Source organism: Oncorhynchus clarkii, chromosome 12, assembly GCF_045791955.1.
Source record: "Oncorhynchus clarkii lewisi isolate Uvic-CL-2024 chromosome 12, UVic_Ocla_1.0, whole genome shotgun sequence".
NCBI lineage: Eukaryota > Metazoa > Chordata > Actinopteri > Salmoniformes > Salmonidae > Oncorhynchus > Oncorhynchus clarkii.
Genome location: NC_092158.1, coordinates 12,458,265 through 12,473,794, shown reverse-complemented (window position 1 = coordinate 12,473,794; position 15,530 = coordinate 12,458,265). Strand labels below are relative to the sequence as shown.

The 15,530-nt window shown below is 44.4% G+C and overlaps 1 protein-coding gene across 4 annotated transcripts in view; it reads left to right on the top strand.

Annotated features, from left to right (window-relative positions):
- The window catches only part of LOC139422717 (zinc finger protein 462-like), a 74,095-nt gene that overhangs the window by 29,682 nt on the left and 28,883 nt on the right, over positions 1-15,530 (top strand). For all 4 annotated transcript variants that reach the window (XM_071174025.1, XM_071174024.1, XM_071174023.1 and 1 more), the window contains exons 2-4: positions 8,542-8,798; positions 9,022-14,354; positions 14,654-14,791. In XM_071174025.1, the coding sequence (XP_071030126.1) occupies positions 8,573-8,798; positions 9,022-14,354; positions 14,654-14,791 (5,697 nt within the window). In that variant the 5' untranslated portion in view covers positions 8,542-8,572. The remainder of the gene's footprint in view (positions 1-8,541; positions 8,799-9,021; positions 14,355-14,653; positions 14,792-15,530) is intronic.

Below are 15,530 nucleotides of genomic sequence, written 5' to 3'. Positions count from 1 at the left end.
CTTCTAGATGAAGTGTCAGAGATTTGTTGGAGAGAGCTTCTAGATGAAGTGTCAGATTTGTTGGAGAGAGCTTCTAGATGAAGTGACATATATCCTAGATGAAGTGTCAGAGAGCTTCTAGATGACGTGTCAGAGAGCTTCTAGATGAAGTGTCAGAGAGCTTCTACATGAAGTGTCAGAGAGCTTCTACATGAAGTGTCAGAGATTTGTTGGAGAGAGCTTCTAGATGAAGTGTCAGATTTGTTGGAGAGGGCTTCTAGATGAAGTGTCAGAGATCTGGTTTCTGTCAATTTGGTTGTATGTTTGTTATTTGTAAGCCTTTTCAAATATTAAATGATAATTTATTAATCTCTCTTGTGTTGTGTCATCTCTCATGGACAACAATAGATTGATGTCCATGAGAGATGACACAACACAAGAATCAATAACGTTCTCAATCAATCCAGGATTAATAATTGAGGATCTCTACACCTCCATAACATGTCTGTAGTGTGTTATCAGTTAAATGTGGCCACATAATTTAATCTGCATCTTCCCTTGCCTGCCTCTCCTGTATACTGCAAGTGGATGGTGGATTGGTTGAGACCAGACCGACCAACGGTTAAGAACAAAACCTCTGTACTCTTAATCAGCTTAATGCTGGCTCATTCAAAGGCCCTCTTTCAGACAGGGCAGCTGCTGCCGCCAGGCCCGGCCCAGTTTGAGTAGAGGGTGTGACTGCTGGCAGGCCTCGCCGATGCAGAGAGACTGGTTGGTGATTAACAAATGTCAGTAGACTTTGGAATCTGGGGAGCAGAGTCAGGTGGCAGGGTCATGCTGGCCTGTTTTCCCTATCTTCCTCCCTTCTTTCCTCACTCCTCTCTTCCTCCCATCTTCCTCTCTCATCTTCCTCTCCTCTCGTCCTCCCCTCTCTTCCTCACTCCTCTCCACTAGAGGTCGACCGATTATGATTTTCCGATACCGATTATTGGAGGACCAATAAAGCCGATACCGATTAATCTGACAATTTTTTTAAATTTGATTTGTAATAATGACAATTACAACAATACTGAATGAACACTTATTTTAACTTAATATAATACATCAATAAAATCAATTTAGCCTCAAGTAAATAATGAAACATGTTCAATTTGGTTTAAATAATGCAAAAACAAAGTGTTGGAGAAGAAAGTAAAAGTGCAATATGTGCTATGTAAGAAAGCTAACATTTCAGTTCCTTGCTCAGAACATGAGAACATATGTTCAGTCCACCTGACTGTGCTGCTGCTCCAGTTTCAACTGTTCTGCCTTATTATTATTCGACCATGCTGGTCATTTATGAACATTTGAACATCTTGACCATGTTTTGTTATAATCTCCACCCGGCACAGCCAGAAGAGGACTGGCCACCCCACATAGCCTGGTTCCTCTCTAGGTTTCTTCCTAGGTTTTGGCCTTTCTAGGGAGTTTTTCCTAGCCACCGTGCTTCTACACCTGCATTGCTTGCTGTTTGGGGTTTTAGGCTGGGTTTCTGTACAGCACTTTGAGATATCAGCTGATGTACGAAGGGCTATATAAATACATTTGATTTGATTTGATATGAAAGCTGGTGGTTCCTTTTAACATGATTCTTCAATATTCCCAGGTAAGAAGTTTTAGGTTGAAGTTATTATCGGAATTATAGGACTATTTCCCTCTATACCATTTGTATTTCATTAACCTTTGACTAATAGATGTTCTTATAGGCACTTTAGTATTGCCAGTGTAAAAGTATAGCTTCCGTCCCTCTCCTCGCTCCTCCCTGGGCTCGAACCAGCAACACAACGACAACAGCCACCATCGAAGCAGCATTACCCATGCAGAGCAAGGGGAACAACTACTAGAAGGCTCAGAGCGAGTGACGTTTGAAACGCTATTAGCGCGCTCTGACTAGCTAGCCATTTCACTTCGGTTACACCAGCCTCATCTCGGGAGTTGATAGGCTTGAAGTCATAAACAGCGCAATGCAAGCATTGCAACCAAAGTCCTGACCCTCTTAATTATTTGGTTATTTTTAAAGTCATTTTTTTTGTCTCCAATAAATGTATTGTCATCAATGAATGAAAGAGCTAAGTCAGGAAGGCTGGCAAGTGCGAGGTGGTTTTGCTGAGCTACATTGCAGGCAAGGCAGGCAGGCTGAAGGACGCACAACGAAGAGTTGCTGGAAAAACGCACGAAAGTGCTGTTTGAATGAATGTTTACGAGCCTGCTTCTGCCTACCACTGCTCAGTCAGATACTTAGATACTTGTATGCTTGTATGCTCAGTCAGATTATATGCAACGCAGAACACGCTAGATAATATCTAGTAATATCATCAACCATGTGTAGTTAACTAGTGATTATGATTGATTGTTTTTTATAAGATAAGTTTAATGGTAGCTAGCAACTTACTTTGGCTTACTGCATTCGCGTAACAGGCAGTGTCCTTGTGGAGTGCAACGAGAGAGAGGCAGGTCGTTATGGCGTTGGACTAGTTAACTGTAAAGTTGCAAGATTGGATCCCCCGAGCTGACAAGAGGAAAATCTGTCGTTCTGCCCCTGAATGAGGCAGTTAACCCACTGTTCCTAGGCCGTCATTGAAAATAAGAATGCGTTCTTAACTGACTTGCCTAGTTAAATAAAGGTGTAAAAAATAATAATAATCTGCAAATCGGCGCCCAAAAATACTGATTTCCGATTGTTATGAAAACTTGAAATCGGCCCTAATTAATCGGCCATTCCGATTAATCGGTCGACCTCTACTCTCCAACCCTCTTCTCTGGCTCTTCAAGCCAAAGACTGCATATGTTTCTCTGAGCTCTGAAAAAAGGAAGTTCAGACATGTTAAGACCTCCTTGTGGGGCTTAGTTGGCAATTTCAAAATATTTTTTCTCTTCCCAATTTGTTTTAAAGAAGCTGGTGTGGTGTCATTCCAAAGTCCTGACCCTCTTAATTATTTGGTTATTTTGAAAGTCATTTTTTTTGTCTCCAATAAATGTATTGTCATCAATGAATGAAAGAGCTAAGTCAGGAAGGCTGGCAAGTGCGAGGTGGTTTTGCTGAGCTACATTGCAGGCAAGGCAGGCAGGCTGAAGGACTTGAGACACAGTACATCTGGCAGATAGATTTCTGTCAGCAGCTCTCAAGTGACTGTCTGGGCTGTCTCAGGACCCGTCACAAATGGCACCCTATTCTCTATATAGTCCACTACATTTGACCAGAGCCCTATCGTTTGACCAGAGACCCATTTTGACCAGGACCCCATAGGGATCTGGTCAAACGTAGTGAATAGGGAGCCATTTGGGATGCAGCCTCTGTGAGGAGGATCTGATCTGTGGAGCCATGTTGTGCAGTGAGAGCACTGGCTGAACACCTAAGCACACATAGCTGGCTGGCTCCTAAAATGGCTGCCCTTGAAGCTCAAAGGATCTGCTGCACAGCTCAGTGCCTGACTGTCAGAGCGCCGACAGAGCAGATAAAAGCATTACAAATACTGTCCATTAACTTGGTGTGGCTGGCATGGAGTCACTAAACTGACACCAAGGGAGATAGTAGCAGGAACGTTCTTGATATCCATGTCAAGGATCCTGGCATTAGAATGCATCTTTGTTTTGTATTCCATGTTCTGAGTTCCGACGAGAGAGCTGCCACAGATCAGGGTGGCAACCTGACCCTGGACAACAATGAGGGAGCAGGAACTGGCTTCTCGGTACCCACTGGCAGGCTGCAGGGGCTGTTCCAGTGGAGATAGGTTGGTTACTGGACGGACGTTAACTGCTATGGTTTCATACCAGAGGTCTGCTGAACCTGCAGCCAAAAATAAGCTACATAGGGGCAATACCAAAACAAATGGACAGATGACTGAAAATAATGTCCCCTTCTACCACAGTTAGCCATAGGAGAGGAGAAGTCACCGTGTCATTGGAGCTCTGCACCAGGATACACTGTTCAACCTGTTATTTTGTTGCTACTATGGTGTATGTTTACAGGACCAGGTAAAGGAAGAGTTTGTGCTCAAACTCAAATTGACATTTACTGGCCACCATTTTGCCACAGGTGCAGGAGCTTCAGATAAACAGGATATATATTGGCCTTGTGGTGGTATTGCAAAGATCCTCCTAGGACAGGAATGCTGGTGGATGGCTCTGTAAGATAGGGCCAGGGAGTCGAATAACATAGGCTTTCTAAAGTCAACAGCTTTTTAGTGCTCTTCTTCCTACCTTCTACTTTTCTGAACAGTATATATTTGAATAGGAACTAGTGCTGGTTGTATAGACTATTGCCATAAGGGCTGGTCAAATTCTATAGACATCTTACCAATAAATAACCCCCAGAATGCTATGTTATGATTGTTCTGCCAAGACCAAAGGATTATACAATACGATGCATATTTCACTGGGCTACACTGTGCTAGTAGAGGGAAGCAATAATCCTCTTTGAATACATGCAAATATTAATGTCCTTGGTCTAGACGAATGCACAGCACAGATGACCTGTGGCAAATGTATTAAATAAGGCCTGTTCTGCTTTCTGTAGAATTAGGCCTGGTGTTTTAGTTCAGCCTTCATTTAGAAAGTGTTAATAAATTTAAAAAAAGAGAGTGCCCATCACGCTGTGACGAGTTTGAATGTTAATGAGTTACATTTCAAGGTAATGCCGTGTGTCTCTCTGTGTGTCATCACACAAAGAAGTTTGGACAAGAGGCGAAAGCCCTTTTGATGAAATAGCTGTCATAACTGCCACATAAACAGCCATTTTATGCCCCACTCATGTTTCACTCTCTGTGTTTTTTGCTTCTTAACTGACACGGACTGTAGACCGAGATGGCTAAATAGGATTGTCTTTTGTGACGCTCTTAAAACTGCCCTGTGCCATTTGACCTATGTATGTATTTGTTTACCATCCATAGTTTTGGAAACATGTTTTAGAATGGGAAGCGGGTTACATTTGGAATTGTGTGTTTTTTGCCACACTGTGTAATACTTTATTCCTCTTGGGACTAGTCTGTCCACAAGTTGGGGATTTATGTTTGTATCATAACAATACACACCAGTGTGTGTTTATGTGGCATTGGTCTACATTGAAAACTGTCTATTTGAAACAGAGAAATGTCAATGAATGGCATATCGGTGTATTTATGTGCAGCCAGTCAGTTTGACCAACAAGCAATGCCATTGGTTAGTTAGAATGTCGAGGTCAGAGGTGACAGGTTATTATTATCAGTTGGTCCTCGCTATCCGTGAACCTTGGGACTTCTCTACCCCGTTTAAAATGTTTACGGTAAGGATTATGGTTAATGTTAGGGTAGGGGTTAAGGATTAGGGTAGGGACGTCCCAAGGATACCAGATAGCACTGACCATTATCAGTTACATCAGTTGTGTGTTTCATCATGGAACAGAATAGCACTGACCATTATCAGTTACATCAGTTGTGTGTTTCATCATGGAACAGAATAGCACTGACCATTATCAGTTACATCAGTTGTGTGTTTCATCATGGAACAGAATAGCACTGACCATTATCAGTTACATCAGTTGTGTGTTTCATCATGGAACAGAATAGCACTGACCATTATCAGTTACATCAGTTGTGTGTTTCATCATGGAACAGAATAGCACTGACCATTATCAGTTACATCAGTTGTGTGTTTCATCATGGAACAGAATAGCACTGACCATTATCAGTTACATCAGTTGTGTGTTTCATCATGGAACAGAATAGCACTGACCATTATCAGTTACATCAGTTGTGTGTTTCATCATGGAACAGAATAGCACTGACCATTATCAGTTACATCAGTTGTGTGTTTCATCATGGAACAGAATAGCACTGACCATTATCAGTTACATCAGTTGTGTGTTTCATCATGGAACAGAATAGCACTGACCATTATCAGTTACATCAGTTGTGTGTTTCATCATGGAACAGAATAGCACTGACCATTATCAGTTACATCAGTTGTGTGTTTCATCATGGAACAGAATAGCACTGACCATTATCAGTTACATCAGTTGTGTGTTTCATCATGGAACAGAATAGCACTGACCATTATCAGTTACATCAGTTGTGTGTTTCATCATGGAACAGAATAGCACTGACCATTATCAGTTACATCAGTTGTGTGTTTCATCATGGAACAGAATAGCACTGACCATTATCAGTTACATCAGTTGTGTGTTTCATCATGGAACAGAATAGCACTGACCATTATCAGTTACATCAGTTGTGTGTTTCATCATGGAACAGAATAGCACTGACCATTATCAGTTACATCAGTTGTGTGTTTCATCATGGAACAGAATAGCACTGACCATTATCAGTTACATCAGTTGTGTGTTTCATCATGGAACAGAATAGCACTGACCATTATCAGTTACATCAGTTGTGTGTTTCATCATGGAACAGAATAGCACTGACCATTATCAGTTACATCAGTTGTGTGTTTCATCATGGAACAGAATAGCACTGACCATTATCAGTTACATCAGTTGTGTGTTTCATCATGGAACAGAATAGCACTGACCATTATCAGTTACATCAGTTGTGTGTTTCATCATGGAACAGAATAGCACTGACCATTATCAGTTACATCAGTTGTGTGTTTCATCATGGAACAGAATAGCACTGACCATTATCAGTTACATCAGTTGTGTGTTTCATCATGGAACAGAATAGCACTGACCATTATCAGTTACATCAGTTGTGTGTTTCATCATGGAACAGAATAGCACTGACCATTATCAGTTACATCAGTTGTGTGTTTCATCATGGAACAGAATAGCACTGACCATTATCAGTTACATCAGTTGTGTGTTTCATCATGGAACAGAATAGCACTGACCATTATCAGTTACATCAGTTGTGTGTTTCATCATGGAACAGAATAGCACTGACCATTATCAGTTACATCAGTTGTGTGTTTCATCATGGAACAGAATAGCACTGACCATTATCAGTTACATCAGTTGTGTGTTTCATCATGGAACAGAATAGCACTGACCATTATCAGTTACATCAGTTGTGTGTTTCATCATGGAACAGAATAGCACTGACCATTATCAGTTACATCAGTTGTGTGTTTCATCATGGAACAGAATAGCACTGACCATTATCAGTTACATCAGTTGTGTGTTTCATCATGGAACAGAATAGCACTGACCATTATCAGTTACATCAGTTGTGTGTTTCATCATGGAACAGAATAGCACTGACCATTATCAGTTACATCAGTTGTGTGTTTCATCATGGAACAGAATAGCACTGACCATTATCAGTTACATCAGTTGTGTGTTTCATCATGGAACAGAATAGCACTGACCATTATCAGTTACATCAGTTGTGTGTTTCATCATGGAACAGAATAGCACTGACCATTATCAGTTACATCAGTTGTGTGTTTCATCATGGAACAGAATAGCACTGACCATTATCAGTTACATCAGTTGTGTGTTTCATCATGGAACAGAATAGCACTGACCATTATCAGTTACATCAGTTGTGTGTTTCATCATGGAACAGAATAGCACTGCCCATTATCAGTTACATCAGTTGTGTGTTTCATCATGGAACAGAATAGCACTGACCATTATCAGTTACATCAGTTGTGTGTTTCATCATGGAACAGAATAGCACTGACCATTATCAGTTACATCAGTTGTGTGTTTCATCATGGAACAGAATAGCACTGACCATTATCAGTTACATCAGTTGTGTGTTTCATCATGGAACAGAATAGCACTGCCCATTATCAGTTACATCAGTTGTGTGTTTCATCATGGAACAGAATAGCACTGCGGTCACAAAGCTTTATCTTTCTCTCTGTGTGGACTGATTTAAGTCTTATTTGGGAGGGACTTGATGCAATCTGAGGGAATTGTCTGTGTGTGTGTGTGTGTGTGTGTGATGTAAATATTGGGACGCAGTCTGACGGTCATGCGTCCCAAATAATACCCTAGTCCCTTTTTTAGCGCTCTACTTTTGACCACCGCCCATAGTGCCCTGGTCAAATGTAGTGCGTCATATCAGGAATAGGGTACTATTTGGGATGCATCCTGATGACACTGCTCTCCAGCTGTAGTTTATCCCAAGGTAATAAAAATGGAACAAATCAACTCAGTAATCCCTCCTCAGATTGCCCATTGTTCTTGGAACCATGCAACAACAACAACAACAGATCTTCTTAGTATGCGCTGCAGTGATGTCAGAGCTGAAGAATCCAGCCGTCTGTAGATGTCTCTAATGTTGACGTGTGAGACCGAGGCAGAAACTGACCAATTCTCTTGTCTTGCCTTCTCTAAAATGTCTCTACTGTTGCATTTCTATCCCAGGGTTTTAGCCTACACTAATTTCTATCCCAGGGTTTTAGCCTACACTAATTTCTATACCAGGGTTTTAGCCTACACCGGTGCTAGACCTAAATACTTTTGTGTTTCCACCCATGTGGCCTAAATGTGACATGTTTTTGACTGAGACTGAGGCATTGCCCCTTCACTTTAATTTCTTACTCACCCATTCTCCTTCTCTTGTGTTTTTCCTTTGCCAGGTTTCCCTGATTTTCCAGGGAGTCCTCAGCGATGGAGGTGCTACAGTGCGATGGCTGTGACTTCCGTGCTGAGTCATATGACGACCTCAAGGCCCACATCCAGGATGTCCACACAGCCTTCCTGCAGCCCACGGACGTCGGAGACGGAGAGGGGGGCGGGAGTCCCTGCCAGTCCAGGTCAGACTCTCTTAACTCCCCCAGCCAGACAGAGGGGGAGGAGGAGGATGAGCAGAATGAATCTCCCCAAACTGAAACGGGTAAGGGCACTCCATCGACTGTGTTGTGTATGGACAAATGATTATGATTCATTATTATGAATGATATAGGTATGTCTTATACTTTACATATTTATACTTTACATATTTATATTTCTTATACGTACATATTTAATATATTTATATAAAGATACATATAATTATTAACGGAAAGATTGATTCAAGTTTTACACTGGTCTCTTTTTTTCTTCTTTCTTTCCCACAGGCCACTGCTTCGAAACAGACTTTTCCAGCTCGAACCAAATGCCATACAACAAGTCAACAAACCAGTCCAACAAGTCAGCAAACCAGTTATTCCAGTGTAAGATCTGTGTCCGTTACTTTAGATCCAAATCTCTCTTGAGTAAACACACCAAGAAGGTACATGGAGCCACACTAAGTGGTGGGAGCTCACCAGCCTCCCAGGCATCCAAACAGTCCAACTACAACATCCTTATCCATGATAGTCTTGGGAAAGTGTTCTCCTGCCAGTATTGTGCATACAAGTCTCCACGCAAAGCCAGGATCCTGAAACACCAAAAGATGTATCATAAAGGGAAACTTAATCTGGACCCCCCAGAATCTCCGTCTGAGGCTGTTGAAGAATCTGACGCATTGTTGTCTGAGGAACCCAGTGAGGAACTAGAAGAGGATGTGTTGGACCGTGGCATCTTGGAGTCCATGGTTAAACCTCTGGGAAAGTCCAGGGGGAACCAGGCTCTTCGTGGTGAATGGTGTGATAACATGATGAAAAACAACAACATGGCGAAAAGGATCTCAGCCATCCACCCAGGTGGAGAAGGAGAGGGAAGCGCAGGCTCTTCTAAATCGGATTCCCCCTCTTCCCCAAGAAGCCCTCCTAACTCCAATATGGTTTCCAATGACCAGAGTGTTAATGAAGGCTCCTCAGTAGCCAACTGCTCAGTTTTCAAGCTCAGCAAGACCGCCTCTGGGATATCACCCTATCAGTATTCACAGATCCAATCAGTAGCGCCCAACAGCACAGGATCCTCCATTTTGTCTGAAAGGTCCACCTTCGTGATGTCTGATGTCTCCAACTCTGCCATAGAGATGGATTCAGGCATGCTGGATGACCCTAGGAGCACCTCTGAAGACGACGACGAACTGGGTGACGAGGATGACCCCAAATACACCGACCCGTTGTCAGCCGGTGATTCTGCTAAGCAGCTTCTGTCTGAGGAGGATAACAAGATGCTGGAGACTAAAGGGATACCGTTCAGAAGGTACATGAACAGGTTCCAATGTCCCTTCTGCTCTTTCCTCACCATGCATCGTAGAAGCATCTCCCGTCACATCGAAAACATACACCTGTCTGGTAAGACTACAGTGTACAAGTGTGACGTGTGCCCCTTCATCTGCACCAGCCCTCTCAAGTTAGGCACGCACAAGCAAAGCCACTCCTCAGACTGGGACACCATGGACTTGACCAGTGAAAGCCCAGGTCCTCAGAACGAGACTCCAGAACCAGTGAACGCAGGAAATGTTGCTGCTTCCAAAGTCAATGGGAAAAAGCTAAACAGTGTGCTAAATGACCTTAATCAGCAGAACCCTCACCGTTGTACTCTTTGTAGCTTCTCGACCACCACCCTGAAAGGTCTGAGGGTCCACCAGCAACACAAACACTCCTACTGTGACGAAATGCAAGCTGTCGTTCTGGAGGAGTCAGCAAATGAGCAGCAGGACACTGAATTAGAAACTCTCTCCAATTCTCAGAGCTTTGTACAAAAAACCCAGACTTCGATTCTTGGACTTGGATCCAAAAAGCACTTAACCGGGAAAACAGCAAGAAAGTCCATCAACGACCTACCTTTGGATCTGTCTCCAGTCAAAAAGAGAACTAGGATTGATGAAATCGCCAACAACCTTCAGAGTAAGATCAGTCAACAACAGGAGGATCTGGTGATTAATCTGGAAGAAATTGATGATGAAGAGGAAGGAGAGCTCAACATTGATGAAGATGCGGGCAGAGACAAGGAGGAGATTGACAGCGATAGTAAAAATCATGGCTACGTTTACAACAAGCTTTACGAAGGCCGGGTGGGGAAAAGAAAAAGAACCCTTACGTCAAAGCTAAGAAACATTCCCATTGCGCTGACACTCTCTGAGGATGAGGACAACGACTCTGCTGATCCTAAAGCTGATTTCCAGGACCAGAGCAGCCAAGACAGCCGGGACACTTCTTTCCATGAGAACCTGGACTATTCAGAGGTCTCTGGGGTCGCACGCTTCTATTGCAAGCACTGTGACTACCACAACAAGTCAGCCCGCAGTGTAAGCACCCACTACCAGAGAATGCACCCTTATATCAAGTTTAGCTTTAGATACATCCTCGACCCCGAGGATCAGAGCGCAGTCTTCCGTTGCCTAGAGTGCTTCATCGAATACACCAACTTCAACGATCTTCACGATCACTACATGGATCACCACCCAGAAGCCAGCAATGTGCTGAACTTCAACCAGCCGGATCTGGTGTACATGTGCCGCTTCTGTTCGTACACAAGTCCAAACGTCAGGAGCTTGATGCCCCATTACCAAAGAATGCACCCTGAAGTTAAAATAAACAACGCTATGATCTTCTCAAGCTATGTGGTGGAACAGCAACACAAGGGTGCAGAATCTCAAACTCTGAGAGAAATATTAAACTCCGGTCCCAAGAGTTTCACCTGTAGCTCTTCCACTTCCACGCCCAAGTCCTCATCCAGTCCTGCCCACAAAAATGCTGCAAAGACGCAAGATACAACTGCAGAGACGGAAGCCCTGAAAGAGGGTGGTAACGTTGTGGTGTATGACTGTGAAGTATGCTCCTTTGCTAGCCCTAACATGCACTCTGTTCTAGTTCACTATCAGAAGAAGCACCCAGAGCAGAAGGCCTCGTATTTCCGCATTCAGAAAACTATGAGGGTTATCACAGTTGATAGGCCACTGTCAGCAGGCAGCTCTTCCTACAATGTCAACATACCCACCCCTGTGAAGTCATCCAGCGCCACAATGCCATTTGGTACGGATGAGGAGATCTACTACTGTAAACATTGTGTTTACAGCAACCGCTCTGTTGTGGGTGTTCTTGTCCATTATCAAAAGAGACATCCAGAAATAAAAGTGACAGCGAAATACATCAAGCATGCCACTCCCACCCCTGGGTTGATGAAACTAATGGATGAGCTACAGATTGCACCTCCAAAGCAGTTCCTCAAACAGTTCAACAACAACGGATTCGATGGATCCAGTAATTCCCACGGTAGGGTTGGCACAGAGAAGGGAGAAGCAGAGATGCTCTTCTTCTGTCAGCACTGTGACTATGGGAACCGCACTGTAAAAGGAGTGCTGATTCACTACCAAAAGAAGCACAGGGACGCAAAGTCGAATGCTGACCTTGTACGCCGACACACTGCAGTGGTCCGCAGTCAACGAGAACGAGCTCAGATGGGCCAGTCAGGCACTGCAGCCTCTGCTATTGCTCCTGCTGCTCCTGCTGAGATAGAGACGTCCTCCGAAACCCTTCGCTCATTGAAGTGCAGGCACTGCTCTTATACATCTCCATACGTGTATGCCTTGAAGAAGCACCTGAAGAAGGATCATCCTACTGTGAAGGCCACAGCCATGACCATTTTACACTGGGCGTACCAAGATGGCATCCTGGAGGCTGGTTACCACTGTGAGTGGTGCATCTATTCCCACGGAGAACCCAACGGGCTGCTCTTGCATTACCAAAGACGGCACCCAGAGCACAACGTTGACTACACATACATGGCCAGCAAGCTGTGGGCAGGGCCTGATACTACTGCCTCCCAGCCGGGAGGGAACGCTGGGGACACTAAGCACTACCAATGCAGAGATTGTGCCTTCGAGGCTTGTTCCATCTGGGATATCACCAACCACTACCAAGCTGTCCACCCCTGGGCTGTCAAAGGGGATGAGTCTGTGCTACTGGACATCATCAAAGGTCAAAGGTCCCAAGTGACACTCCACCCGTCGATGGCTAAAGGACCACCTTTCACTTTTCTTCCGACTGAGCACGATGAAGGCTCACAGGATATCCCTACGCCACCTCAAGAACACCTCCAACACCATCCCAGGCTCTCCCACACAAGCAGCTCTATCTCAAACAGCCCGTACCAGTGCACTGTATGTCTGTCTGAGTATAACAGCCTACATGGACTTCTGACACACTATGGCAAGAAACACCCAGGCATGAAAGTCAAGGCGGCTGACTTCGCACAGGAAGCTGATATCAATCCAAGTTCGGTTTACAAGTGCCGCCACTGTCCGTATGTGAACTCACGCATCCATGGAGTTCTCACTCATTACCAGAAGAGGCATCCGTTGGTGAAGGTCACCGCGGAGGACTTCTCAGATGATATAGAGCAGGTTAAAGATATAACTGAAGTGGATGACAAGTGCAAAACCCAAAGACAGGGCTATGGTGCGTACAGGTGCAAAATGTGCCCTTACACTCATGGGACATTGGAGAAACTGAAAATTCACTACGAGAAATATCACAATCAGCCAGCTTCAGATATGTTCAAGACTCCCCACATGCAATATTCCACAGTGAAAGATGAGCCGGTGGCTGAATGCAGTGCCACGAGTCTATCGTCAGAGGTACAAGAGGTCAGCGAATTCGAACTCGCTCTCACCCAGTTCCCCATCAACAAAGGAGAGGCCCATGCTGTGTTTAGGTGTCAGCTCTGCAAGTACTTCTGCTCGACCAGAAAAGGCATAGCTCGACACTACCGCATCAAACACAACAATGTCAGAGCTCAGCCGGAAGGCAAGAACAATGTCTTCAAGTGTGCTCTCTGTTCGTACACCAATCCCATTCGCAAAGGCCTGGCGGCTCACTATCAGAAGCGTCATGACATTGATGCCTACTACACACATTGCCTGGCAGCCTCCAAGACGTTGACGGAGAAGCCCAGTAAAGTGGTGGTGCCCTTGGCGTCAGAGGCGGAAGGGTCGGAGCTGACCGAGGAGTTACGATTGGCCGTGGAGAGGAGAAAGTGTTCGCTCTGTGCTTTCCAGGCCTTCAGCAGGAAGAGCATAGTCTCCCACTACATCAAACGCCATCCAGGAGTCTTCCCCAAACGGCAACACTCCAGCAAACTCGGACGCTACTTCACTGTACTCTATGCCAAAGAACCGGAACCTATCGAAGAGGTGAACAAAGTGGTGGAGGTTGAACCGAAGCCCGAGCCAGAGGGAGAGGTTGCCGAGTGGCTGCCGTTCAAGTGTCTAAAATGCTTCCAGCTATCCTTCAGCACGGTCGATCTGCTCTCCATGCACTACAACGACCATCACAGTGGCAAGGACCTGAAGCGGGACTTCGTCATCCACCCCAGCCTTACGGAGGATGGGACGGAGACAGAGCTCTATCAGTGTGCCCACTGTGAGCTGAAATTCCTGGGCCTTCCTCTCCTCAGCACTCACCTGATGAACCATAACGAGGAGTTCCAGAAGAGGGCGATGAGGCAGGAGAGGAGGAGGCAGCTCCTTAGCAAGCAGAAGGCATCTGAGCCACCGGAGACAAAGACTGAGAAGGTGAGTTGTACAGTTCAAGGACAAGTTATTTATCATCTCAGTAAAATACTAGATGTGGTCAGAGTCGAATGAGATAGGCATAATAAGCAAGACTATAGGGAGCGTTTATCTTAACTCTGCATTGTTGGAAAAGGACACGTAAGTAAGCATTTCACTGTTAGTCTAAAATGTAATGGCTAAAATAGCAATGTTACCCATAGTATTGAATAACGAATATGAAATGTTTAAGTATTATTTTAAGAAATTTCATCAGCAATAGAAAATATCATTGCAACAATTTTGTTACCCCTTTCTTTTAGCTGGTGAACAATGCTGACAAAGCTCCGATCGGCTACAGGTGTAACTTCTGTGTGGAGGTCCACCCCACTCTCAGAGCCATCTGTAACCACCTGAGGAAACACGTCCAGTACGGGGAGGTCAAGGAGGGCCATGTCAAGGTAATGATGATCACATAGCCAAGGGTTTGGTAACATACGGGTGTCACACATACTCTTGACAAGTCTTACAGTGAATTATAACTGCATCATAATGCCTTCTACCTGCAGCTGCAGGCTCTAAGTATAGGGGTTTTATCAGTATTCAGTCACTAGTTAATTTAGACTGTAGAGTTAGTAGGTTTATTGCTTATATAAATGCTTTATATGCATATTATTAATGTACGTGCATTAAGATGGTTAAATACATTCTTACAAATAGAAGTATAATTTATGATTATGCGTGTTTTCATCCCATAACACATTTTAGCCCTTTACCTCTCATTAAAACATGATCTCAGCTGAAACTGAAAGGTTACTTCTGAAGCTGCTTTTTAAATATTTAAAATCCCCCTAAAACGTATCTCTAAAAGCCACTGTGTCCCCCGTTTTCTTTGGTTCAGAGTCCGTCATGACTTCTGACTCCTAGCCCTCAGAGACCCCCACACTGCTGAGGTCGGTTTTTAGGGGGCAGCAGGGTTCTGTTTTCAGTTTTGTTTATTGCAAAGGAGGCCCCTGGGTAGACAGTCTGTCAACTTCCCCTGGAGAAAACAAGTGAGGTAGTCCCTCCCTCCCGTTGCAGGGCAGGCAGGCACCTAGGTAGACAGTGTCACCTTCCCCTGGAGAAAACAAGTGAGGTAGTCCCTCCCTCCCGTGGCAGGGCAGGCAGGCAGGCACCTGGGTAGACAGTCTGTCAACTTCC